This window comes from Eretmochelys imbricata, chromosome 11, assembly GCF_965152235.1.
Source record: "Eretmochelys imbricata isolate rEreImb1 chromosome 11, rEreImb1.hap1, whole genome shotgun sequence".
Classification (NCBI taxonomy): Eukaryota; Metazoa; Chordata; order Testudines; family Cheloniidae; genus Eretmochelys; species Eretmochelys imbricata.
The window spans coordinates 39,446,967-39,472,230 of NC_135582.1; the positions used below are offsets into that span (position 1 = coordinate 39,446,967).

General features: G+C 42.6%; 1 protein-coding gene across 1 annotated transcript in view; it reads left to right on the top strand.

The window, feature by feature from the left end:
• Positions 1 to 516: 516 nt before the first annotated feature.
• The window catches only part of MYO3B (myosin IIIB), a 263,385-nt gene continuing 238,637 nt past the window's right edge, over positions 517 to 25,264 (top strand). The window contains exons 1-6 of the mRNA XM_077830392.1: positions 517 to 671; positions 1,446 to 1,629; positions 9,576 to 9,710; positions 13,389 to 13,493; positions 13,753 to 13,852; positions 20,091 to 20,167. Of these exons, the coding sequence (XP_077686518.1) occupies positions 517 to 671; positions 1,446 to 1,629; positions 9,576 to 9,710; positions 13,389 to 13,493; positions 13,753 to 13,852; positions 20,091 to 20,167 (756 nt within the window). The remainder of the gene's footprint in view (positions 672 to 1,445; positions 1,630 to 9,575; positions 9,711 to 13,388; positions 13,494 to 13,752; positions 13,853 to 20,090; positions 20,168 to 25,264) is intronic.

Below are 25,264 nucleotides of genomic sequence, written 5' to 3' on the forward strand. Positions count from 1 at the left end.
AGCAAATGGGACAAATGCCCGGCAAGTTGGGATGTCAGGGACAGGTCTTAAAAAGGGGACTGTCCCAGCCAAAATGAGATGTATGGTCACCCTATGTCCTGAACAAATGAGCCAGTAACCAAACTCAAAGCCCCCTTCCTTAAACCTTCAAGCTAATGTAGACTTCCCAACATGACCTGTTTCTCTATTTGTGTCCTTTAGACTTTGGAGAAAGGACTTGTTCCTTGAACAGTGTCAAGCACATTGCTGGGGCTTCCGAAATGTTATCATGGACTTTTTAAGCCTGATGTAAAGAACCAAAGTATTGTAAAGAATAAGGTTGGGTTTAAGGAGTACAATGTCCATACAATTAAAAAAAGTGCATAAACTAAACATGAATTTTAACTTTGTGCTTATAAAACCCAACACACATTTCCAAGCTAACTCTCCCCCTTTATTGAAGACCAGACAGAATGTCCCTGGCTTCAGATGGGAGGCACTATATTACTACATGTTTCCAGTTGTAATTTTTCCCACATGAATCCTCCTGACACAACTAGTGAGAATAAGAACATTAGAGGATGCTACTTACACAATAAAAGTATTGACCAAATTCAGCCTGAAATAAGTGAGCACAACTTTGCTGAAGTCAATGGAGTTGAGCCACCTTCCATCAGAGTTAAACTGACCCAGTACCTATATCATGATAATAATGCAGGCTGCTTGTTCTAATGGCTTGCTCTCCCTGATTACGGTTCACTCACTTCTTCAGCCTGCCAGTTTTCTGCCTGCTGGATCTCCCCTTCCCTGGCTTTCCCTTCTGGCTGTATGTTAGTTCCTTTCCAGAGTGATCAAATTTTGATCACAGGTTGGTTGGGTATTTGGAGATCTTTAAAATAGCTGTGCCCAGAATCATGCTCAAGGTCCTAATAATCAGGGAATGTGTCCTTCCTTATGCATTTTCTCAGTTTCTCTCCTGTTTTCCCTCCAAGAGCCCCCACTATTTCCCTTCTCATGTCCCCAGGGTAGGGCACCTTTCCCTTCCCTGCTCACAAGAATCCATCTCCAGCATAGAGTCACTTGAGAGCCATTTGGTCCAAATGCTAGAAAAGAAGGTAGCAGAGCTCAACATTGGTTTTCCAGGCAATGGGCAGAGTACTCCAAACCTGTAAAGCTGAAGACTGGGAAAGAGAAATGTTCAGTGGGGCCATATTTATTTATTCATTGGTGAGGTTCTGGATTCTGATTTGGCTCTTCCTTTGCCTGCCCTGTTGGTTCAGTGCTCTATGGCTAGCAGTAGTGCTCAGGGCAGAAGGAAGCCATCAGTAGCAGCTTATTGTTTCCATTCTGTTCCATATTCTGTGCTTGATCTGTTTCCTCAGATAGCTTGTTAAATAAATAAATGAATAAGAAACAGTTTGTTAAATCCCATAACATTTAACGAATGTACAAACTTTGTTCTCCAGGGCGCCACTATATGGATTATTTCAATATAATCCCAATATGATTGGACAGGCATCATTAGCTGATCCCTCAGATACCTGGGAAATTATAGAGACCATTGGAAAAGGCACTTATGGTAAAGTCTATAAGGTCGCCCATAAGAAAGATGGGAGTCTGGCTGCAGTAAAAATTCTGGATCCTATCAGTGTAAGTAAAAGATTATAATCCTATTTTAATCTTCATTGTTACAATTAAAAGGTTTTACTCTCAAACAGGCTTGAAGCTCTGACTCAAAGTTTAGGCAAACTGAAAATATCCTGGAGGGAACTGTTAAATATATTATGAGCAGGGGTGGGCTACTTGGTTTGGAAAGAGAAAAAAAAACTGATTAAACCCTGCATCCAGCCTCATACTGACCCCTTTGTAAGGCTCTTTTGTATAATTTAGGACACAGTCCTACAAGGTGCTCTGGAGAGCAGACTGAATTATCTGTTTAGAATAATTAATTTTGCCTTTTTTCTATGACTTGACAAAATTGTATGGTTAGTCATTATTCACAAATATTCATCAGTAGTTTGGCTGAAACTTGTTTGCATAAATGAGATGTTAGAAAACTGTTCACTCAAACTATTCTCACTGAGTGACTGGTCATTTAAGACACATGGTATCATTTCTGCTCCCTTATTGGATGACTGAAATTTTTCAAACAGCAGAAGAGCAAATTGCAAATGACACACAGCAGATGGTAAATAAGTAGGGAATATACTTGTTCACATACAAATGTGTGTGTTCGTATGATGAACAGCCAACCCCTAAACATCACAAGAATAATGAGGGGCATGAATCTGGTTGACCCAAACAGCCACTTGGAAATTGCACCCTGTTTTGTGGTTTTCAGCCAACTCTAGTTCTGAACACTTTCAACTCACAAAGACTTCTGACATCAGTGGGAGTGAAAGTTGCTTAGCACTTGGTAAGATCTGCCCCTTTCATAGCCTTATGTGTTATTCAAAATCAGCATTCATGCTGACCTTGATTTCTGGCAGTGCACCTAGGTAGTTCGCTGGTACAGATTTTAGGTATCCAAGGTTGCAGCAGTTGGAGCATGAATATGATCAGATTGCATGGTGGCATTTCCAGTACACTAATGGTAATATCTTACATTCTTATAGTGCTGTTCATCATAAAGGATCCATATCACTGTCAAATCTATACAAACTCTGCAATGGAATTCCTTCATCCACCACCAAAGTGCTGCCAGCTGTAGAATAGAAGCAGCAGCTTTTTAACAGTGCACAGAGACAGTGCACAATAGTTAAGACAGGAATTGAAGAAGAATATTGTCAGGGACTCAGCTGGCTGCAGTCGCCTAGCAACCCAATGAGCTCAGCAGGGCCCAGTAAACCCTCATTAAGTGACTGTTCTCCCTGACTGGATGGAAGAGCCAGCTGATCCCTATTTAAACCTGGTTGCATTAGCAGCACCCGAAGCTGCGTCAGACCTGCTTCCTGTCCTGCCCTTGCCTCCTTACCTGCTCTTCTCTAGCCCTGCCTACCTCTGAACCCCCTAACTCCTGGCTCTAACCACCAGCTTGTCTCCTGACCACAGCTCCAGCTCTGCCCTTTGCTTCTGTTTTGATCTCTGGCTCCAACCATTGGCTTGTCTCCAGTTCTACCCTCTGATTCTGCTCCAGCCACTAAGCCAGACCCCTGCTCTGACCACTAGGTCTCACTGCGTATACCTTGGTGTGTGACAGTTTGAGCAGCCTACTAGCTGGCATAGAGGGGCCCCAGAAGGAGGCCAACCCACCTTCTCAGAGGTTGTTGGGGTCCTACAGGAACTTCAGGTTCAGATCACCATGCTGTGTGACCACAGTGCGTCCCTCCAGGCCCAGGTACATGTCCAGGCAGTGTCTTCTGTACTCCCAAATCATGCACCCACTTTTTGTGAGCCTAAGCTGCCCCTACCTGATAAATTAAACAGGGATCATGCCAAGTTTTGTGGATTCCAGTTCGTGTTGTGGCTACAGTCATGCTCCATGGATCAATCCCAAGTGGGATTAGTGCTTAGTCTGCCCACTGGAGAGGCCCTGAAGTAGGCATCACCACTCCTGTGGGGGTCCAGTCCTCTCCTTGAACACTTTGAGAACTTTGTTTAGGCAACGGAGAGTATCTTTGATTATCCTAATCAAGAATATACTGAAGAAGCTGCTCTCCATGTCCTCTGGCAGTGTCTTGGTTCTATCACCAAATATGCAGAGGAATTTAAATGTCTGGCTGCAGATATCCACTGTGCAGAGACACAACTTCAAGCAGGGACTCAATGACCCAATCAAAGATGAATTAGCATGGGTGGAACTTCCACCTAGTCTGGGAGCCTTAATTGATCTTTGTTTTAGGATTGATGATCAGCTAACAGAGGGAGCCTAAGAAAAACAACAGGCCACCAGACCCCTGCTGGTCAGAATTCTTATGTCTCCTGGAGCTCCTATTGCCCTATCAGACCCCAAAATGATGCAAGTTGACTGAGCCGTACCTCTCTGCCAACAAAAAAATCCTTATCAGGCATTAGGGTTGTGCCTATATTGTGGGATGCCCAGGCATGTTGCAGCAGGGTGTCCTACCAAAGACTGGTCCACCTCCAGCTTGGGAAGCACCAAAGCCCAGTCCCAGTGGGGGTGGGGGGGTGCTAGAGTTGGGTCAATGCTCCCCTCTTCCCCACAGCAAGCTGTGCAGCCAGCTATCTGCCAGAATCTTGGCAATCCCTAACCAGCACGCTTCCCTGCTCTGTCTCCCTCTTCAATTGTGGCATTCTGCCATCCCTCATGTCCACTTAGAACACTGGTTGACTTGGACATCTCTGGCAATTTCATTGACCAGGAGTTCATTAAGGGGTATGGAATCCTTTGCAAGGATTTCCCTGAGCTTGTCAAGGCTATCAATGGGTCACTTCTCTCTTCAGGCCCCATTAAGCATCAGACAGCTCTCCTGGAGGTCATTACCTTCGGTGGTCACTGAGGCATCTTGCAGTTCAGGGTCATCCGTGCTTTGTACTCACCAGGCGTCCTTGGTATCCCCTGACTTGCCATTCATGACCCCCGAATTAGATTGTGCCCATGATCTATACTGTTGTGTTCCCTGCGGTGCCAACGAACATGCCTCCGCAGCTCAAGCCAATGGCTGGTCACGTTCTGCAGTACGCTGAAGCCCCTGAAGGATCCAGAGTTAGGAACCAAAGATTTATGAGCAGTGCCTGAAATTCCTGCCAAATACCTAGAATATGCCAGAGTATTCAGCAAACAGAAGGATCATGCCCTACCTCCTCACCACAGTTATGATTACCCAATCAGCCTTCAACCGAGGTTCCTTTTGGATGCATATTTCCTTATCTGAACCTGAGCTGCAGGCCCTCCAGGAGTACCTTGAAGAAAATCTATGTAACGGGTTCATCCACCCTTTGACTTCCCCCATGGGAACATCTATCTATTTTGTGCCTAAGAAGGATGGCTCCCTCTGACCTTACGTTGCTTATCCAGCCCTAAAAAAGATCATTGTCTGTAATCAATATCCTCTTCCTCTCGTAAACAAACTCCTGGAAAGAATCCATTTGGCTCAGGTCTTCATGAAGCTAGATCTGCATGGAGCATACAACCTGGTCAGAGTCCAACAGGGGGATGAATGGAAGAAAACGGTTTGAACTAGCTATGGCCATTTTGAATATTTGGTCAAACTGTTTGGTCTGCGTAATGCCCCTCCAACTTTCCAGCATTTCATGAACAATGTCTTCAGAGATATCCTCAATTTGTGATTATCTTAGATGATCTCATTTTTTCCAGAAAACCAAGAACTCCATGACGACCATGTGCCACACCATTCTTGATTGGCTTCACCAAAATCAATTTTATGTGAAACACAAGAAATGTGAATTTGACAAGGATACTGTGGAGTTTCTGGGCTGTCTCATCTCTCCAGCAGGACCCCAACAAGGTTGCAGCCATCACCAAGTGGAAGGCACCCTTGAATATGTGTGGAGTGCAATGGTTTCTTGTATTCATAAATTTGTACCAGCGATTCATCCAAGGATTCTTTGACCTGGTAGCCCCTATAATGTCCCTCCTCAAGAATAGACTTAAGTTCACTTGATCCCCTGACATGCAGGGGGCTTTCAACCACATGAAAAAGTTGTTTATTTCTGCCCCCATTTTGACCCATCCAGACCCTACAAAGGCCTTCATAGTTGAGACTAATGCCTTGGACTTTGCAATAGGTATGGTCCTCTCACCAGTTGCTTCATCCCTGTGCTGCCTTCTCTTGGAAAATGACTCCTGGTGAGAGATGTATGGGACAAGGAGCTCCTGGTCATCAGTGCTGCCTTTGAGGAGTGGTACCACCTCCTTGAGGGGGCCTATGCCCCTGTCCAAGTCTGGATAGATCAGATTTTGGAGCATCTACAGACAACACAATGACTCAACCAATGTCAGTTTCGCTGGGTCCTTTTCCTCTCCCAGTTTGACTTTATGGTTACCTAGTATCCATGGTCTAAGAATGAGAAGGCAAATGCCTTGTCCTGCAAGGACGAGTACTGTGAGGTGGAGCAGAAAGCCCTCACACTCTCCTTAAACCCTCCCAATTTGTCTGTGGGGCCCTCACTAGTCACATGATGACCACTTTCCAGCTCCCAACTTCAGGTGCTAAGGTTGTGCCATGATTCACCCATGGCAGGACATTGTGCCCAATTAAAAACCTGGTACCTGATTACCAGTTACTTCTGGTGGCTGACCCTATGAACAGATGTTAAAAACTATGTGAAGTCCTGTGACCTCTGTGCCTGTATGAAGAACCTGTGAGACAACTATATGGGCCTCTTTCAGCCTGTAGCTAGGCGATTACTCACTGGTGCGGTGCCTCCTGCTGGTTGTCTTGGGAATTAGCTCTTCCAGCATGGAGCGCCCTCTGCAGGTCAGTGTCTTGCCTGCCGCTGGCCCCCATGTCCCTTCTGGACCCTGGTGCCCCTTTACATCAGGGTTCTGCCTCCAGCAGTAACCCACAATCTGGGTCTCCCCACCCAGGGGAACCCCCAACTCTCTATCCCCCCTTGCCTCAGTGGCTACTGCCAGTCATGATCTAGCCCCCGCTCACTGGGGCAGACTGCAGTCTGTAAACCACTTATCATCAGCAAGGAGGGTTTTGGACCTGCTGCCTTTGCCTAACCCTGGGCTGCCCCTCTGCAACCCCAGTACCTGCTTTGGGCCTTCAGCAAGGCCTGCAGCCTGGGGGTTCTCCAGGCTGGAGCTCCCCAGCTCCTCTGGCCTTTCCCCAGCCCTGCTCCATTCAGGTACCCTGCTCAACTCCCAGGCAGCCAGGTCCTTCTCTCTCTACAGCTAGAGAGAGAAAGTCTTTTTGAGCTCCTGGCTCACAGCCCTTTTATAGGGCCAGCTGTGGCCTGATTAAGGCGTGGCCCCAGCTGTGGCTCCTTCCCCAATCAGCCTAGCCCATTGGCTCCCCTGGGCAGCCCTTTCCTAGGGCTATTTTAACTCTTTCAGGGCCAGAGCGGGTGACTACCCCGCTACACAGCCCCTCCCCAAACCTCCATTTCCTTGGTCCACCCTCTCAGTGGACTTTATAGTGGAGTTCCTGCACCTCCAGCAGCACTCAGTTATCTTGACTCAAGTGGACTTCCTGTCCAAGATGGCCCATTTTATACCCTGCTGCTCTATGCCATCTGCCCACGAAACAGCACAAGCTTTCCTGGAGCACATCTTTCATGGGCACGTACCATGGCATACTGACATGCACCATTTTGGACTAAGAGCCTTTATTTATTTCTTGATTCTGGCAGGAATTTCTTCACTTTCTCAGCACTAAATTCCTCACCTTAACAGCCTCCCGTCTGCAGACTGATGATCAAACTGAAAGAGGCAGTCAGACCCTGAAGCAGTATCTCTTCTGTTTTCTGAATTTCTGTCAGGATGATTGGCTCCCAGTACTGTTTGGCTGAGTTTCTATACAACAGTTCAACCCACACTTACACCCAACACACTCTGTTCTTTGCAAATTTTGGTTTTCACCTCTGATTCCATCCAAACCTGCCCGAAGGCTCTGCTGTACTGGGGGACATGGATATGGTCCAGAAAACATGCCAGAAACTCAAGGAACACTTACTTGCCAGTAAAGAAACTTATAAGCATTACATGGTCTGAAAGCGATAGGCTGCCCCTAACCTTGCAGTAGGGGCTAAGGTCAGGCTCTTAACTGGGAATCTGAGAACAGGCCATCTTTCGGTCAAGGTTGACCATCAATACCTGGTCAAGTATTAGACCAGTAATAATAATAAACCAGTGGCCTTTAAGCTTCAACTGCCAGAATCCCTCAAGATTCACCTGTCTTTCATGTTTCTCTCCTTAAGCCGTTTGTTGACAATTTTTTCCCCAACTGGGTAGATCCTCCTCCACCCTCTGTCCATCGGCAGGAGGCATATGAAATCCAACAGGTCTTCGTCTCCCAATAAGTCAGAGGGGAAGCTCCAGTATCTGACAGACTGGAAGGGGTATGGGCCAGAGGAGTGATTCTGGGAACCAGAAGAAAACGTTCGCATTCTTGATCGACTGAGGGAATTTCACTGAAGATACCCTGACAAGCAAGAGCCATGAGCCCCTAGGAGGAGCCCACAAGGGGGGAATACTGTCAGAAACTCAGTTGGCTCTGGGCATGGTCACCTAACAACGCAATGATCTTGAATGGACTCAGTAAACCCTCACAAAGTGATTGTGCTCCCTGATTGGACAGAAGGGTCAACAGATCCCTATTTAAGCCTGGTAGCAACAGGAGCAGAGTGGCTGCTCAATGTGTTCCATGCCCATAGCTGCAACAGACCTGCTCCTGTTCAGCCCTTGCTCCACTCCTTGCCTGCTCCATTCCATCCCTAATCTCTGCATACCTCCAACCCCCTAATTCATAGCTACTGGCTCTGACCACTGGCTTGTCTCCTAACCATGACATCAGCTCTGCCCTGGGGCTCTATTCTGACCCCTGGTGCTGACCATTCACTTGCCTCCTGACCATGCCTCCAGTTCTGCCCTCTGATTCTGCTCTGATCACGAGGCCAGACTCCTGTTCTGACCAGTAGGTTGTACCACCTACACCTCAATGTGTGACAAATATTGTGTCCAATAGAAACCACAGTATTTCAGTATGTAATTATCCACATTGGAATTTGACGGGGACATTCAGACTAAAACCCTTACTGAGAAAAGTTGCCCCTTTTTTATTTACAGAAATACAACTTGTTCATCCCTTGTACAATATGAGTCAGAAGAATGTACTAAGTAATATGTGATTAACGGAATAAAGTACCAGGGTCTTGATACAGCAAACTATCCCAATTCAGCAAATTATTTAAGCACATGCTTAACTTTGAAGCATGTGCTCAAGTCCTGTTAAAGTCAAAGTCTGTGCTGAATAGGAATACACTTAAGCATGTGCTTTGCTGAACTGGGGCTCATGTGGGTTATTGTGCAATATAGTTGGTACTTTGTTATTTCATCTTCACAAAAATCCCTCTTTAGGCAAATTTTTGCTTATCTTGTAGATTTTGATTTTCGCTCTGTTTAATAGTTCCTGTTGTGTCTGTTTTCCACTGTGGGCTTTATTTCTCCTTTTTTAAAGATGTAGTTATTTTTATTCATGTCCCATTTAATGTCTTTTAAAACTGCTATATAACTAGATTACCTTAAAAAGAAAAAAATGAAGCTAAGATCCATGTATTTACAGTAGTTCAACCATCAGAAATGCAGATTTAATGAACAGATTAGAAAAGATATATATGCAAATTTTCCATTTAGACAAGTGAGCAGAGCGAAGCATCATTTTTGCTTTTGTGGTAGCAGTGTGTTATGCATTAAGAGTACCCTTGAGGCAAAACTACTGACTCCACATGGAGTTCACACTTTTATTTGCAATAAGACAATTGTGGTGTGACTGGTTTTTGACCAGATTTTATTATTTGATCAGATTGTTTTCAGTGCATCACAATAAAGACATTTCAAAGCATAAAATAATATATAGATACTTCTTTTTATCCATGAAGATTCACTTGTTTGTTGTACTGAATTATTATTTATTTATACACCATATTTGTTTGTGTTTTCCATTTAGGATGTGGATGAGGAAATTGAAGCAGAATATAATATTTTACGGTTTCTTCCCAATCATCCCAATGTTGTTAAGTTTTATGGAATGTTTTACAAAGCAGATCAATACGTGGGAGGACAGCTCTGGCTGGTTCTTGAGGTAAGATATTTTGATAATGTTAGAATTTAATTAAAATGGATTTTCAGGGCGAGGTGCTCCCCTTTAGAAGTGAACAAAACAGAAACAACAAATGATGGGTCTCTATGCTCTGTACTGAGAGACAAACCTTAGAATTTTTTTCTGTGTTTAGAGATATTGATCAAACAGTCTGGCCGTGGGAGGTGTTTGCAGATTCACCCTTCAAAAAAACACACTCAGTGTTTATTCAGTGACAAGCCCCAGACATGGGGGCTTGGTATCAGCACTTTATTGCCATTCAAGGTACTTTGTTCTGTCTTCAGAAACATAGAATGAGCTCCACAGTAGTTTTCTTACTTGAAAGTAAACTGGCCTTCCATGCTGGAGAAAACATCTGTGTTAGTGTTGAGAAGTCAAGGTCTCATTTTGGATAATCCAAAAGATGACTTCAGGATGAAGTACCACACACAGTATTTACCAAACCTGGGACCCATTGCAAATGTGGGCTGAGAGAATGTAAGGGGAAAACTGTCTTATGGCAGTGTAAAATTAATAGCAGGATGCTGTTGAATATCTAGCACTTTAAATGGCTTATGTAGACTTTGCCCCTTTAGCAGGCTTTCAGTGTTCTCAAAATGAGGGATGTCATTCTGGCTCACGTGTTCTGTCATTCACTGCAGTTAATGTCATTGTCTGACTGCAGTAGGTCCAAGATTTCACTCAGATGATTAGGATGTTCCTAAAGGATTAATTGTGTATTGAGCCCAGCACAGAGATTAGAGTGATCTTATAGGGGGTGTGGCACCATAGCAGTATTTTTCTATAACATAGTTACATCAATATAAATGTGAGTACTAACTTGTTTGTTACTGATCATTTTAGAAGGACCATCCAGCTATTCTGGGATTGTGGGTGGAATCAGAGTAAAGTACTATCACTTTATGCTCTACTTTATCCCTGTCCCAGTAATACAATAAACCTGACTTTTATGCATTGCAGCATTATACAGTATGGAGGACAGGATTTGGTACCATATGCCAATTTTCATAATAAGTTTCAATGGCTATCAAAATGATTAGCAGGTTTTTTTGCTGTATGGGTTCTTAATGACTAATAGAAAAACAGCTAACGCTCTTATCCCAAAGTATATCAGACATGCTGTTCTGTATAATACAGTCATGAATGTCAGAAGAACATACCATTTCCTCAAGCTAGCTTTTTGCATTAATGATGTATAGCTTGTTGTTTTTGGTGCACCTAATTTAAAATCTGTAAAGAAATTTAAGACAAAACTTCTCATTTTCCTTAAATATGACAAGTTTATTGGAACAGTTGACCGTGGAAATATTCCCTGCCTTAGAATTGCACACAGATTTGTCTGTGCACAGCAATTACATTTTATAATAGTGTAATAATTTTTTTTAATAAAAGGGTATATACAAAGCTCTCAGTTACTGTGATCACTGTTTCTTTGATGAAATCATATAGTCATTGTGATGAGCATCTTTAAAATTTTCTAATTAAAATTTTTTTTCTTGCACTATTCTGCAACATTTACTTACTATGAGCTATCCCTTAGTCAGGTGAGTAGTTCCATTAAAGTCCATGGTAAGGTACTATTCAAAGTGAGTAAGGGAAATAGAAGTGGGCCCTTAATTTAATTTTATATGATGGTGGAAGGTGCATTGAGAACTAACATTTTATATTTATTCATAGAAAAGATATATCACACAGCTGTGTAATGAGGGCTTAACCACTCTTCCCTAAAAACATGCATTAATTCTCTTATGTAAGGACCACCTCTAGGGGCAGGGGGCTAGTTCAGTGTCCATGATCATTTCATTCCAGAGCTCTCTATTGACTACCAACACAGGTGTCACTGTCAAAATTGGTGGTGGTCTTTATGTTGTGGGTACTTAGCTATTTGGAGAGAAGGTGATTGATTTCATATATGCTACTGAACAGCCATAAGACTGTATCACTTTCAATCAACTTGGGTTGGGTTTGAAGTGGTGGCCTAGAGCTGAATGGCTTCATAGCTCATTACCATAGCTCATTACTTGGGATTACTTTTCTGTTTGGCTTCAGCTTTTAGTGAAAAAAGAATGCAAATAAAATTAGCACAACACATCTCAATAGTACACAGAGAGTACAATAAAGATAATAAAGACTATACATGGCATTGATTGCTCCCCAGGCAAATAACTAAACATGGGTAAGTAAGCACACACACTCCCTTCCACCTAAGGTTTTAGTTCATCTGCAGATGTATTTGGTGTATGATAGTGGCTTAAGGACTCTCCCAACTGGATGGAACAAGCTACCAAGTAAAAAAGGAAAGGCAAACTCTTGCATCAGCCACTGATGGAATATTATTTCAGTAGCTTATTTGCATAAAGGAAGCCAGTATATCACATGTTCTGGATCCTAAGTAGCTAGCATAATGCACTTTTCATGTGCAGAAAAGTTCAGAATTCTAATAGTTTTTTTAGTCCTACAGTAATGGTGACAATGTATGGTGAAAAATATCCACACCTCCCATAGCACATAGCAAATTAACGTGCAGAGAGACTGATACTAGATTGACAAAATTTAGAGATGAAAGGAAAAACAAAAGAGAAGTAGATCACCAGATTTCAAAGGAGGACTTTAGTATTTGGTTTCATGCCATTTGTTTGATTTTATGCATTAGAGTTTTAGGCTGAATACTGGCAATGCAAAGGGAATTTAGATCTGAGTTCAAATATCCTGTTGATATAGACATATGATTTTTACGTGACAGAAAGCTTGGTATGGTATAGAAGGGACCGCTCTGCAAAAATAAGAGGCGACTCCAGAAGAACAAATATAATGATCCCCTTCCTCCCAAAAAAAACCCCTTCCAAACAACGCTCCTTTTAATTTGAAGTGTCATACAGTTGTTGTAAATATAAAAGTAAGAAAAGGAGAAAGTGGGAGAGAGCAGGAGGATGAGAGGGAAACAGTTGCTAGAAGGGCATGGATGATGAACTAATGATGTGGGTGAAAACACATTTACAAAGGTTCTAATTTTACTTTTTCTCCTCCTCCTCCTTTGATGTATGGCAGCCCATTAATGGAAAGTGCTTGCAAGAAGCTGTGCTTTTCTGGATCAGAATGTTTAATCTCAGTTGTTGGCAGAGCACGCCATCAAGTCTGAGTATAGAGATATGGCTGCTGTCTATTTTATATTGCCTGCCAGCAGGAGCATTGATGGAGTGAAGGTTTGAAATGACTGTAATTTGTTGCCTCCCAGTTATCAAGTGCATCAATCTTGTCTTTTCTGGCCTTTTCTTCACACAAAGGCAGTTTTTCAAAAAGACAACGCACGTATTATTGTAAAAATACTCAAATAAATTAAACCGGATCTATAGATTCTGTTTTTATAATAAAATATAGTTTTTCTGTTTTAATATTTCACTTTTAGTTAAATTTTACAATCTCTGACTTCTGCTTTTCACCCTCCCCCCGAAGTACTGTGATTTATTGTCAACATTGTTATTAAAATATGCTCTATGACAAGAATGACAACTTAAATAATTGTAGGCGGAAATCTACTTGGTTTGGGATTTGTGTTATGTTTCAGACTCCTATAGTAGGAATTCACAACCTAAACAAGTCTGTTGAGTAATAGAGGTCTTGTGTTTTGTTTCTTTTTTTCCTTCCCCATTCTCTTCACAGCTGTGTAATGGAGGTTCTGTCACAGATCTTGTCAAAGGCCTGCTGAAGCGTGGCCAACGGTTGGATGAAGCTATAATCTCATACATCTTATATGGTGCTCTCTTGGTAAGGATGTTCATCGGGCTTGTAATGACAGTAGAGGGTGCAATTTACCCATCTCATACATTTTCCATTTATAAACTATGGTAATAATGACAATATTATGCTGGCTGTTATAGCAGCAGGGGGGCATATCAAGCATGTGATCAAGTGGACAGATGTTTCTATAGTGAGGAGCAGATTGTCTTCATTACACTCCCTAATAGTAGGGTAATTGTTTTTAAATAAGTGAGTAAACTTATTTTTTGTCGTCATGGGCATACAGGGCCTTCAACATTTACACAATAACCGAATCATCCATCGTGACGTCAAAGGGAACAACATTCTTCTGACAGCAGAAGGAGGAGTCAAGCTTGTTGACTTTGGTAATGACGGCTTACTATTTGTTTTCTTGATGTGTGCAGTTTAGCCAAAGGCATCCATTTATTTTCCACTCAGAAAGTAGAGGCGTTTCTGGAACACCAATTACTGAGAAAAATTTTCCAGGAGGAATCTTGAGATATTTAGGAAGTGATGGGGAAAAGTAGCAGATAGAGCAATCTAGGAAATCCTGTCAGAAAATCTATTTTAGGCTTTTTAAAACAATAATTTTTAAAAAGCCATTTTATTTTTGAAACACTTTTGCATTCCATTAGGAATGTCATATCTCAGGGAAGTTGTCTCTCATTTAAATTTAAATATTTCATCTTTTGCATATGAAAAGGATACATTCTTCTCTTTCAGATGGCTTTCACTAGCCTTAAGCACATTTATTCCCTCTGAGCAGAAGGTAAAGTGGTCCTATGGGTCCACAAACTAACAGATCCATTTAATTTGTGATTACTGCTGTTAGATATGAGCCTGGCAGGACTGGAAACATCACAAGAGGCATAAAGAGAGAGACAGAGGAAGGGAATTTTGCAATAGAATTTAACCCCAGATGAATATTTCTATGTTGAAATTCATATACGTTTAGTAAAGTAAAAGAATGCTGTAGTTCCTCTCTAGAATCAGATATGTACATATAAAGAGAAATTTTATTAACAGTAAAGGGAGCAGGAAAATAGTAATATATGAAATCATAGTGAGTCAGTATAAAGTGTTAGATAAACAGTTTTGAAAATACAGTACGGTACAGCTGTTTGCCTAACTCTGCATGTTGCTAAAGTAAAATATTCATATAACGAGAAAGTACCATAAAACTGGCATGCCAGAATTCTGGCAATAAAGGAATGGCCCAGAATTATAATATGATGTATGAAGGGGAAAACAAACGTAACTATTTTAATGTCACAATATTATAAAACTAGCATTATATTTAAAATCTGTTTGTGATTGTTTGTGGAATAAATTTAGGAAGCAGATGCCTCTTTATTAGCTGCTAGGGACAGAAATTCATTACTGTTGAGTGTAGAGACGCTCAATTTTAAGTGGCGCTGGGAGAAACATATGTGGCCTAAGGCAAAACTAGTGATAGTCTAGTAATCTCTTTGGCATTTAATGGTGGGGCTAAAAATCACTTTTCATTAGAGAGACAAGGTAGGTGAGGTAATATTTTTATTGGACCAACTTCTGTCAGTGAGAGAGACAAGATTCCATGCCACACAGGTCTGGGAAATTTATTCAGCTTGTTACAGCTAAATACAAGATGGAACAGATTGTTTAGCATAATTGTTCCATCTTGTATTTAACTGTAACAATCTGAATAAATTTCCCAGAGTTGAAGACGAGCTCTCTGTAAGCTCACAAGCTTGTCTCTCATACTGACAGAAGTTGATCCAATAAAAGATATTACCTCACCCACCTTGTCTCTTTAATGCCCTGGGACCGACACAGTTACAGCAACGCTACTTTTCATTTGAGGCGGTTTTGCCAGTATAATCTTGAGCAATAACTAGTGTAGACTGGCAGAAATCTTCCTTTTCCTTTCTAAAACAAGAACACACCACTGGACATATTGATATGAAGGAGGAAACTACAGCTTGAGGTTAGAGTTTCTTAGGATGAGCTTAGGGAAAAGTGTGTTGTTTTTCCAGTGTTTAACAAATACTGACAATGATTTCACCAAGAAGCTCTAGCACTCCCACACTTTGGAGCAGAGACTTTTAAATTTGGCAGGGGGATGCCCTAATGTCCGGGATGTGACTCTGTCTGTCCTCTGACAATTTGCCCAAATTTGGTTGAGTTGTGACTGTCTAAAAAATTGCAATTCACACATACTCAGTAGAGATTTACTAGAGTTTGCACCTAAGTTCTCTTAAGGTTCTGAGTGAACTGAGCATGCTCCTGTGTGTGACAGGACTGTACATGTGCCATCTCCAGGGAGTGACTGAGCATGCCCCATGCCATCCCCTCACAGCCCTTGCATGTGACAGGACTATGCATGTGCAATCCTCACAAAAGGGCTGACTGAGCATGCGCTATTCTGGGGCTCCAGAGACTGGGCAACACTTTCCGTGCAGTTACTCCTCTTGGTTACCAAGGGATGTTGTGGACCCAGGCCCGGGAACTGAGAGCAGAGTTGACAGGGAAACAATCTCTCCAGTGTTCTGGATCCCCTTGCTGCAGGTAGTGTGAAGGGGAAGGAGGAAACAGTGTGACTCAAATTCAGAAGGTGAGGAAGAGATTCAGGGTGGTGGAACAGGAGTCTGGGGAGCAGCAATGGCGCTAGCCATTTTGCTGGCCAGGGTGGAAAACATTTGCAGCCCCATGCCCCTGAGTGGCTGGCTGTGGCTTGTTTTTGATCCCTCCCTGCCTGCAGCTAATCAGTAGAGTAAAAACAAACAAAAAAGCTGAGTGGCAGGGTGATTTGGTGCCCAGGGTGACACTCCAAGAACCATCCCTGCTGTGGGGGTGGCTATGAACAGGAAACTAAAAATTTGGAAAAGGGGCAAGAGCAGAGGGAGACAGAAGACCAACGGGTGCAGGAATAGGAACAAGAGGCGCAAGAGCAGAGGGACGGGGGAAAGGGGCAGGAGCCACAGATAGGGAATAGGAGCAGGGGGAGAGAACACAGGCAAGAACAGAAGGAGGAGAAAGGGCAATGGGAGGATAGGGGCAGGAACTGGTGTGGGGGGACATGGCACAGGAGTTTGTGGGTTAGTTATGGGGAAGAGGATAGGGCAGGAGCCCTGCCTCATTTGTGCACTGGATGGACCTTCTTGGGGTATGAAACAGGGCTGTGTAGTGAATGATACTGTTGTCTGTATTACGCCTGCATCATCTGTTGCAGAAATAGGAAGGTGTGTAATGAATGAGCCAGGAGTTTCAGGACTCTGGGATCTGTTTTTCAAAAGTTCTGACCTTGCTCAGCTGCAGCTGTGGTATATAGGAGCTCTGCTCTGAACATATAAAGTGCTTTAAAATGCCAAGTACTCTGAAAAAGCAGACCTAGACTTCTCAAATTGGGCACAGAAAATTAGTTGACACATTTGAGAATTTTGGCTTTAATCTCCGTTCCTCAGCTACCCAGGTATAAAATAGGTATAATAATACTGCCTAACCTCAAAGGGGCATTGTGAAGATACATTCATTATTTTTTAAAAATGCTAAGATACTATGATGAGAACACCATAGAAAATCCCATGAGAAAAATTATAGTTCTGTGTTTCGTGCAGGGTTTGAGTGGTGGGCAGAAATTAGGCATAGAACCACACATTGAATGAGGATAAAAATAAATATTGAATCCTTTCAATAAACACCATCTATTCTGTGCACTGAATGTAGCAGGGTTCCTGTGGGATATGCAGGGTCATGTGATCATGTAATTAAAGATTATCTCAAGAGGGCTAAATTAAAGTGGCACAGGCAACCTTAATTGTGGCATTTCTTAACTTTTGATTGCCTGACTTTGCAACTGTATCATTCCTTTAAAGTAGATTTTTTGGATGTAATATATATTTATATTTCTCCTTAAGTTGCTTTCAGCATGATACATATTAACACATACTGTATAAATTGTCCTAAAATGTCTGAGAACTACAGTTCTTTTTCTTTATTTCTCTTTTAAAACATTTTTTTTGGCTCATTGGTATTCAGTACCACTTTAGTGTATATTTGTAATTCTAATCTCTCTGAAAAAAGAACAGGAGTACTTGTGGCACCTTAGAGACGAACAAATTTATTTGAGCATAAGCTTTCGTGAGCTACAGCTCACTTCATCGGATGCATTCAGTGGAAAATGCAGTGGAGAGATTTATATACATAGAGAACATGAAACAATGGGTGTTACCATACACACTGTAACGAAAGTGATCACTTAAGGTGAGCTATTACCAGCAGGAGAGCGGGGGAAACTTTTTGTAGTGATAGTCAAGGTGGGCCATTTCCAGCAGTTGACAAGAACGTCTGAGGAACGGTGGGGGGGAATAAACAAGGGGAAATAGTTTTACTTTGTGTAATGACCCATCCACTCCCAGTCTCTATTCAAGCCTAAGTTAATTGTATCCAGTTTGCAAATTAATTCCAATTCAGCAGTCTCTCATTGGAGTCTGTTTTTGAAGATTTTTTGTTGAAGAGTTACAACTTTTAGGTCTGTAATCAAGTGACCGAAGAGATTAAGTGTTCTCCAACTGGTTTTGAATGTTATAAATCTTGACGTCTGATTTGTGCACATTTATTCTTTTACGTAGAGACTGTCAGTTTGACCAATGTACATGGCAGAGGGGCATTGCTGGCACATGATGGCATATATCACATTGGTAGATGTACAGGTGAACGAGCCTCTGATAGTGTGGCTGATGTGATTAGGCCCTATGATGGTGTCCCCTGAATAGATATGTGGACACAGTTGGCAACGGGCTTTGTTGCAAGGATAGGTTCCTGGGTTAGTGGTTCTGTTGTGTGGTGCGTGGTTGTTGGTGAGTATTTGCTTCAGATTGGGGGGCTGTCTGTAAGCAAGGACTGGCCTGTCTCCCAAGATCTGTGAGAGTGATGGGTCGTCCTTCAGGATAGGTTGTAGATCCTTGAGGATGCGTTGGAGAGGTTTTATTTGGGGGCTGAAGGTGATGGTTAGTGGTGTTCTGTTGTTTTCTTTGTTGAGCCTGTCCAGTAGTAGGTAACTTCTGGGTACTCTTCTGGCTCTGTCAATCTGTTTCTTCACTTCAGCAGGTGGGTATTGTAGTTGTAAGAATGCTTGATAGAGATCTTGTAGGAGTTTGTCTCTGTCTGAGGGGTTGGAGCGAATGCGGTTGTATCATAGACAAGTCTATATATAGCAGCTACAAATCCTGCAAGTGTGAGTAGGAATCAGAGTTAAATAAATAAGTTTGCTGTAGGGCTGCAACCAATACATGGTTCAGAGTGATACTGGGGGAATCACTGAAGGGCTGCTATCATGCTGAGATTAAAAATAAAATACCGTATTGGATCTTAGACGTAAGGAATGTCTGCACTGCAGCATGGGTAGACGGACGCTCAGTTGCTCTGCTTGAGTTACTGCATGTAGCTGGGGTAGCCCAGAGGGCAGTTTGGATTGTCCCCCTGAGGATATAATCTCTGGGTATGTACTCGGATGGTTAGCCCAAGCTGATGCCCTGGTTACAGTGCTATTTTTAGCAAGCTAGTTTGAGCAAAGCTAGTGCATGTTTGTCTAACCATACTGGGAAGCATACTGCAGGATGGACAGATGGTAACAGTGTAAACTGAGGAAGCTGATGTTCCAGCTTCCAAATTTCTTATTTATTAGCAGCAAACATTGCTAAATTATATCTATTCCACAATTTTTTCTCTGTCTGTGGATAATACTTTAGGAAGGCAACATTATGTTTTATGAAAAAAACCCCATTCATTTGAAATACTTTGAAGACAATATTGGCTTAGTGGTAAAATCTTTTGGAATCTCAGAAACTCCAAGGTTCAACTGTATTTTGACCGGGGTTGACTGGATAGAGCAGAACATTTTCTGTGTACATTATTCAAATTTTTTAATGAATTTGATTTGGCTCTTTTTGCTCTCTGTATGTGTTTGCTTTTGCACTTGTCACATTAGTTCATTCCTCTTCAGCAAAGCACTGAAGCATGTACTTTATTTTATTACACACTAAAGGTTAAGATGAGCTTCAGTGCTTTCCTTCACAGGCATGGACCTAAGCATGTACTTAAGAGCTTTGCTGAACTGGGGCATTTGTGAATCTTCTGGAAAGCCAGTCTGCTGGCAGAAAGGTTCAGAGAGTGAATTTTAGCTGAAAATTGGGGAATATTTGTGAAAAATAAGTTTTAGATTCACTTTCTATGAGCACTTGCATTACAGGCTTGATTAAGTTGTATTCATCCAGTCAGCAAATGGAAAGAGACCATGTGATTTAGGTAACCAGTCAAATAGTTTGAATTTGAATGAATGAGCTTCAAGCCAAGAATTATTCAGAGCAATTATTTGAACAATTCTGAATAACAAATATGTTAGAGAAAGTTGTGATCTGCCCTTGAACAAGTCATGATTAAAGCAAAATGTGAAATTCATCTAATAAATAATTTTGTACAAATGATACATCTTGCTCTGATTTTGACTGTTGTTTTCCAGATTTGGTTTAAGGATCATGTATTTGTTTTCCTGAGACTTGATATAATCTGAACTGAAAGTATATCATTAATTTTAGGCCAAAATCTGAATCCATTTTATTGCAGGTGTTTCAGCCCAGCTCACCAGCACCCGGCTACGCAGAAACACTTCAGTGGGAACACCCTTTTGGATGGCACCTGAGGTGGGCAAAGCATTTTCTTTATTTTATCTGTGTTGCCTCTGTTCATTGCAATACACAATTTTGTACCAATTCTACATTGACTCAAAAATCTGATACCTATAATAACCAGAAAAAGCATTTGGTGGTTCCCAGCTATGGGTCTGTTTCATTTCCTTCCACATCTCTTATGCAATGGCATGAATTGACAAATTAGATTCCTTTAATAACAGAGGCATTATCCTCTTCTATTAAAGAGGATTGTTTGCAGCTTTTCCATAAAACTATAGGCTAATCTACAGGAAACTTACGGTAATGCTTCCTTAAGGCATGAAATAACTCTAGCTTTACGCTCTGTGATTCTCCTCTGCAGAGTAACAGAGCAGGGCCAATGGCTATTGCTCCTGCCATGGCAAGGGGAGGCACTTATGGGAGTGTCCTATAGAATTTAATAGATAGCTTTTCCATGGATTTCTGTGAATCATTCAGTGGATTTTAGTACAGAATTATATTCCAACTATAGAACTCTATATGGTTCAAAAAGCCTATAGAAGGGATCTAATCCTCTATGAAATTCTGTGGGTTTTTAGCATAATATATATACATCTAATCCTATTATTTTATCTCTATTATATTCTATAGGTCTTATCCTTAAGTGGGGTGTTACAGTACAGCAGATTAAGTGAGCCCCTTTGCTCAGTTGGCTGTTATCTGCTTAGTTGGGGATCCAGATTCCCAGCCTGCACTGTCTTTTTGGGCTCATCCCTTGCCAGTCCCCCATCCCCAGGTGTTTCACCAACCTGGGGAGGGGGGTCACATGTGGACTCTGTGCTACAGTAGAAATCCAGAGTTCTGGAAGTAATCTGGTCCTTTCCACATGCTCTTGTGCAGGATGGGTGGCACATCAGTCAGTGTTTTCAAATACCTTTAGCAGTTTATTTGTGATTGTGACAGGGTGGACTAGGCCAGGAAAAGAGCAGTGGCGCTAAGTTCTCTGAGCGGCCTAGAGAGACTGTGCAGGAATCAGCCAATCAGGGGGAGGCCTCAGAGGGCTAGCCAATCAGAAAGGCTGCAGGGAACAGCCAATCAAGGCCCAGGAGGGTCATATAAAAAGGAGCTGCAGAGCCAGACACAAGCAGTTCCTTCCTGGAGCCAGAGGAATGCAGACGATGCTCCTGGCTAGCCAAAGGGAACTACAGCACTGCAGACAGTTCAATGCTGGCAGGGACCGAGGAAGCGAGAAAGAGCTCCTGTCTGGCTGCTGGGCCTGAACACGGAAGAGCCCCGAGATAAGGATGAAGCATCAGTGAAGATTGGGGTGGTGGGGAAGTGGTCGAGGGAACTGAAAGCAGTTTCATTAAAAGCACACAGCGGTGAGTGGCTGCTATTCTTAGGGTTTCTGGGCTGGGACCCAGAATACTGGGTGGACCTGGGTCCCTTCTATAGGCCACTGGGGAAGCGGCCTATAATTGGACAGCGATAAACCCCTAGAAGGGGATCTGAACTACTTAGTGGCCTAGCTAGTGATCTGGAGCCAGAACAGACCACAGAGGGTGAAACCATTGCCTTCAGGGAGGAAGCCCCAGGGATATAGCCTGATACCTGGGCCAGGCATGTTTAAAGACTGTAGAGACACCCGAGCAGAGGAGGCACTTGTGAGAGGTGGGAGCCACACCATTACAGTGATAAGATATACTTCTTCCATAACACGTGCTAAGATTACTGGGCTTAGCAAAATGGATATAATTTTTCTTCAGTTGATTAGTTGACTTGTTTTGTGGCTCTATTTTCTTAGTTCTGAAGGTGGTCAATATTATCATACTGTCCTGGAAGAACTGAGCACTGGGAACGTATTTAAAAGGAATGGGTTGTAGTTAGTACACGACTCTTGTGTGCTATCAAAGTTATAAGTAGTAATGTTTATCCTTATCTATTACTGTATTGAACTAAACATCCCCATAGTATACAGGTAGTTTAAATTAATGAGGATGCTAGTGTCCACTGAACTTGTTCTTACTTTTATATATATAAATTATATATTGTGCAGGAATGGGTGGAAAATGGTTTTCCCATCCTGGTAATATTTTGAAGATTTCAAAAAATTTTCCATTCTGTATGGGGATTAACCTGAGACCTTTAGACATTTTCTACAAAAAATAAGAGAGAGAGAGAGAGTCACCAGCCCACCCCAGAATAGGTGATGATCTCATGATTAAAGTACTGACCTGGGATATGGGAAAACCAGATTTGAATCCTGCTGTGCCTGATGTGGAGCTGCGACTTGAACCCAGGTCTCCCACTTACAGACTTGAAGGAAAGCAGATGGAGTCCTGCAAAACCTAGATTCAGCTCTGCCTTCTTTAGCCCTTAGCCCACAATCTGTACATGAAAGTGTTCAACTAAAGACAAATAGTCTAAAATCAAGGTTCAGATGGCACTCATATGACACACAATTTTACAGTAAAAACAGTGAAATAAATGTAGGTTCCATAATATCAACTGTGCATAAAGATAGCTAATATTCACCACATGGAAATCATTCTTTATGAAGAACATGTGCACCAGCCTTTTGAAAGAGCACCAGCCTTAGATGTAGCAAGTCTGTTACACTGCATGTTGCTGTCTTATGTTGATCAGAAGTCAGGGAATGATACATTCAGCTTTAGACCCCTAAAATTCCACCTGAGCTTCAGGGTTAATTCCATTGAGTTCTTGTTTAAAACAAACACACAAAACTCTAATTGCCTCCTGCAGATAAGGTGAACTGTTAAGATTCTAAGACTGTAGATGTTTCTTTCATTTTAATCTTTAATGTGCATGTGGTGGGGCGATGCCCCACCCCCATGCCAGATTGGGCTACAACAGGCCAGAGTGGCTGCGCAAGGTGGCAGCCAATCAGGGAGGGCCTTTAGAGAGCCAATCAGGGCCAGTATTACAGCCAGCCAATCAGGGCTAGGCTAGGCCCTATATAAAGGCTGCCCAGGAAGGGAGCAGGCAGTCTCTCCCAGGCCTTCAGAGGGTGAAGGTCTGTCTCCTGTGTGAGGGAGCGCGGTGCTGAGCAGGCAGGGGAAGCAGAAGGGAAGTCCCGCCCAGTACCTGCCGGGCCGCAGGCCCTGAGAAAAAGGGCCTACCCGGTGCAAAGGGGCCAAAGGGGAAACGACCCGGGGAGAGAGACGGACAAAGGGAGAGAAGGAGGGCAGGCAGGAAGGCTGCCGCCAAAGGGTCCCTGGGTCGGGACCCAGAGTAGAGAGTGGGCCTGGGTCCCCCCCTCCTCCTTGCACTTTCTCCTGGCCGTTAGGAGTGGCCATCACGGACTGCACCAGACCCCTGCCAAAGGGGGTTAGACTTTGGGGTGTAGTTGGCCATTGTGGCTGGGGTGAAGAGAAGGACTGCTGATAACACCAAACCCCCAGAAGGGGATGAGACCGGAGCAGTGGGCACTGCCGGAGGGGCAGTGTCCTGAAGAGGATGCCGCGAGCTGGGAGCAACGCAGGTCGAGATGCCAATCTAGGGCGAGAGACGGACGGGACACCACCAGCAGAGGGCGCTCCGCATGAACTGAGCTAATTCCCAGAGTGAACAGCATATTACCAGCTCCGCCTTAGGTTTTACTCGGTCTTTTTCTGTGAAGACTTAGTTTGGCCATTGATTTTTCCCCGCTTGTGACCAGGCACCCAACATCTGCTTAATCATGTAACTCCTTCACCCACAAATGCTACCAGCTAGCCTGCCAGGGACATAGCAAACAGCATGAGGAGGCGTGCCAAGAGATAAAGAGCTCTAGCTCAGCTCCTTGCCAGCCTGCAGCACTGGCACCAAACACTGGATAGATGAGGAAGGACCGTGAGAGGCTAAGCATAGAGGAGGGGGTCACAAGTCGCTGAGACTGCGGATAGTCTAGGTAGACTATTAGTGGAATTGGTTGGCTTAGTCTAGTGGGTTGCAAGGCCTCTATATGCTCATAAGTAGCAAAGCATGTTTAGATCCTTGGACATAACATGGAATAGAAATGAAGAAAATTAAAGGGTCCCCATCAAGCTTCTTAGGCAAGAGAACTGACTCAGTGCACTTTTATAACAGCCTACCCACTGTATTTTTACTGTTCATTCCATTTCATGCAGCTTTAGGAGATTTTGTCTTACTTTTAGATTAAAAGTGAACTAACCCACCTGCATTTGCAGTGACTGCATGACAGAGAACAATAACCTTGACAGTATCCCTTTAACTGCAAATATTGCAGGAGTCTGTGTTTTATAAAATGGTACAAAAACACACAAAAAGAGAGAGAATGCGCAATATTAAATCTAAACAAAAATAGTGGCCTCCAACAAAAATGATGGAACATATCATCTGTTTGAACCACAGGCTATTTGGGATAGAGCTTACATTCTGCATCTGTTGTAAACAAGCAGAGGTCTGTATCATACGGCATGCAGTTTTGAATATAATGCAAACATTTGTTTCTTTTTTAAAATGTTACAGTCCCATCTGGTCTTCTTTCTTTTGCCATGGAAAACTGATTACAGTTGAGCAGAGAAATGAACCTGCTGTAAAGGATCCAAAAATTGATCTCGTACAGACTCACAAAGAATGGTTGATATTTTACCATCTCCATAACAACCAGCTGACATCACAGAAGAGACATGAGACACCTTAGTAACCACTGTGCCATCATTATTTATGATATCACCTTGCTTAAAGACACTCTAAAAACAGTTTAGACAATTCATTCTGACATTGCCAAGGGCTATGAAGACAGAATATTCTTATGAAACCCAGATAATTAAGGATGCTGTTTACAGTAGTGTTTTTCTTCAGTAATTACTGTCAGGGTTAATGGTTGAAATCTTACTCAAATTTCCTGCTCTCCACCCCCCTTCTAATTATCTCGCTGGAAAATAATAAAAATAATTTGAATAAGAATCCAAAGAAATAAATGGACATTTTGATGTAAGTGGTCTGAAAATATGGTTACACGTAATGACTGTGTACGTACCACATCAGAACAGGGGCAGCTCTTTTTGAAGTTCCTGTTCTGAAAAGACGTTTCCAAGTAATCCAGCATCCTAAGCACATTCACCCTCAGCAAGTAAGCATGCATGTGTGAGCCACCATGTATGC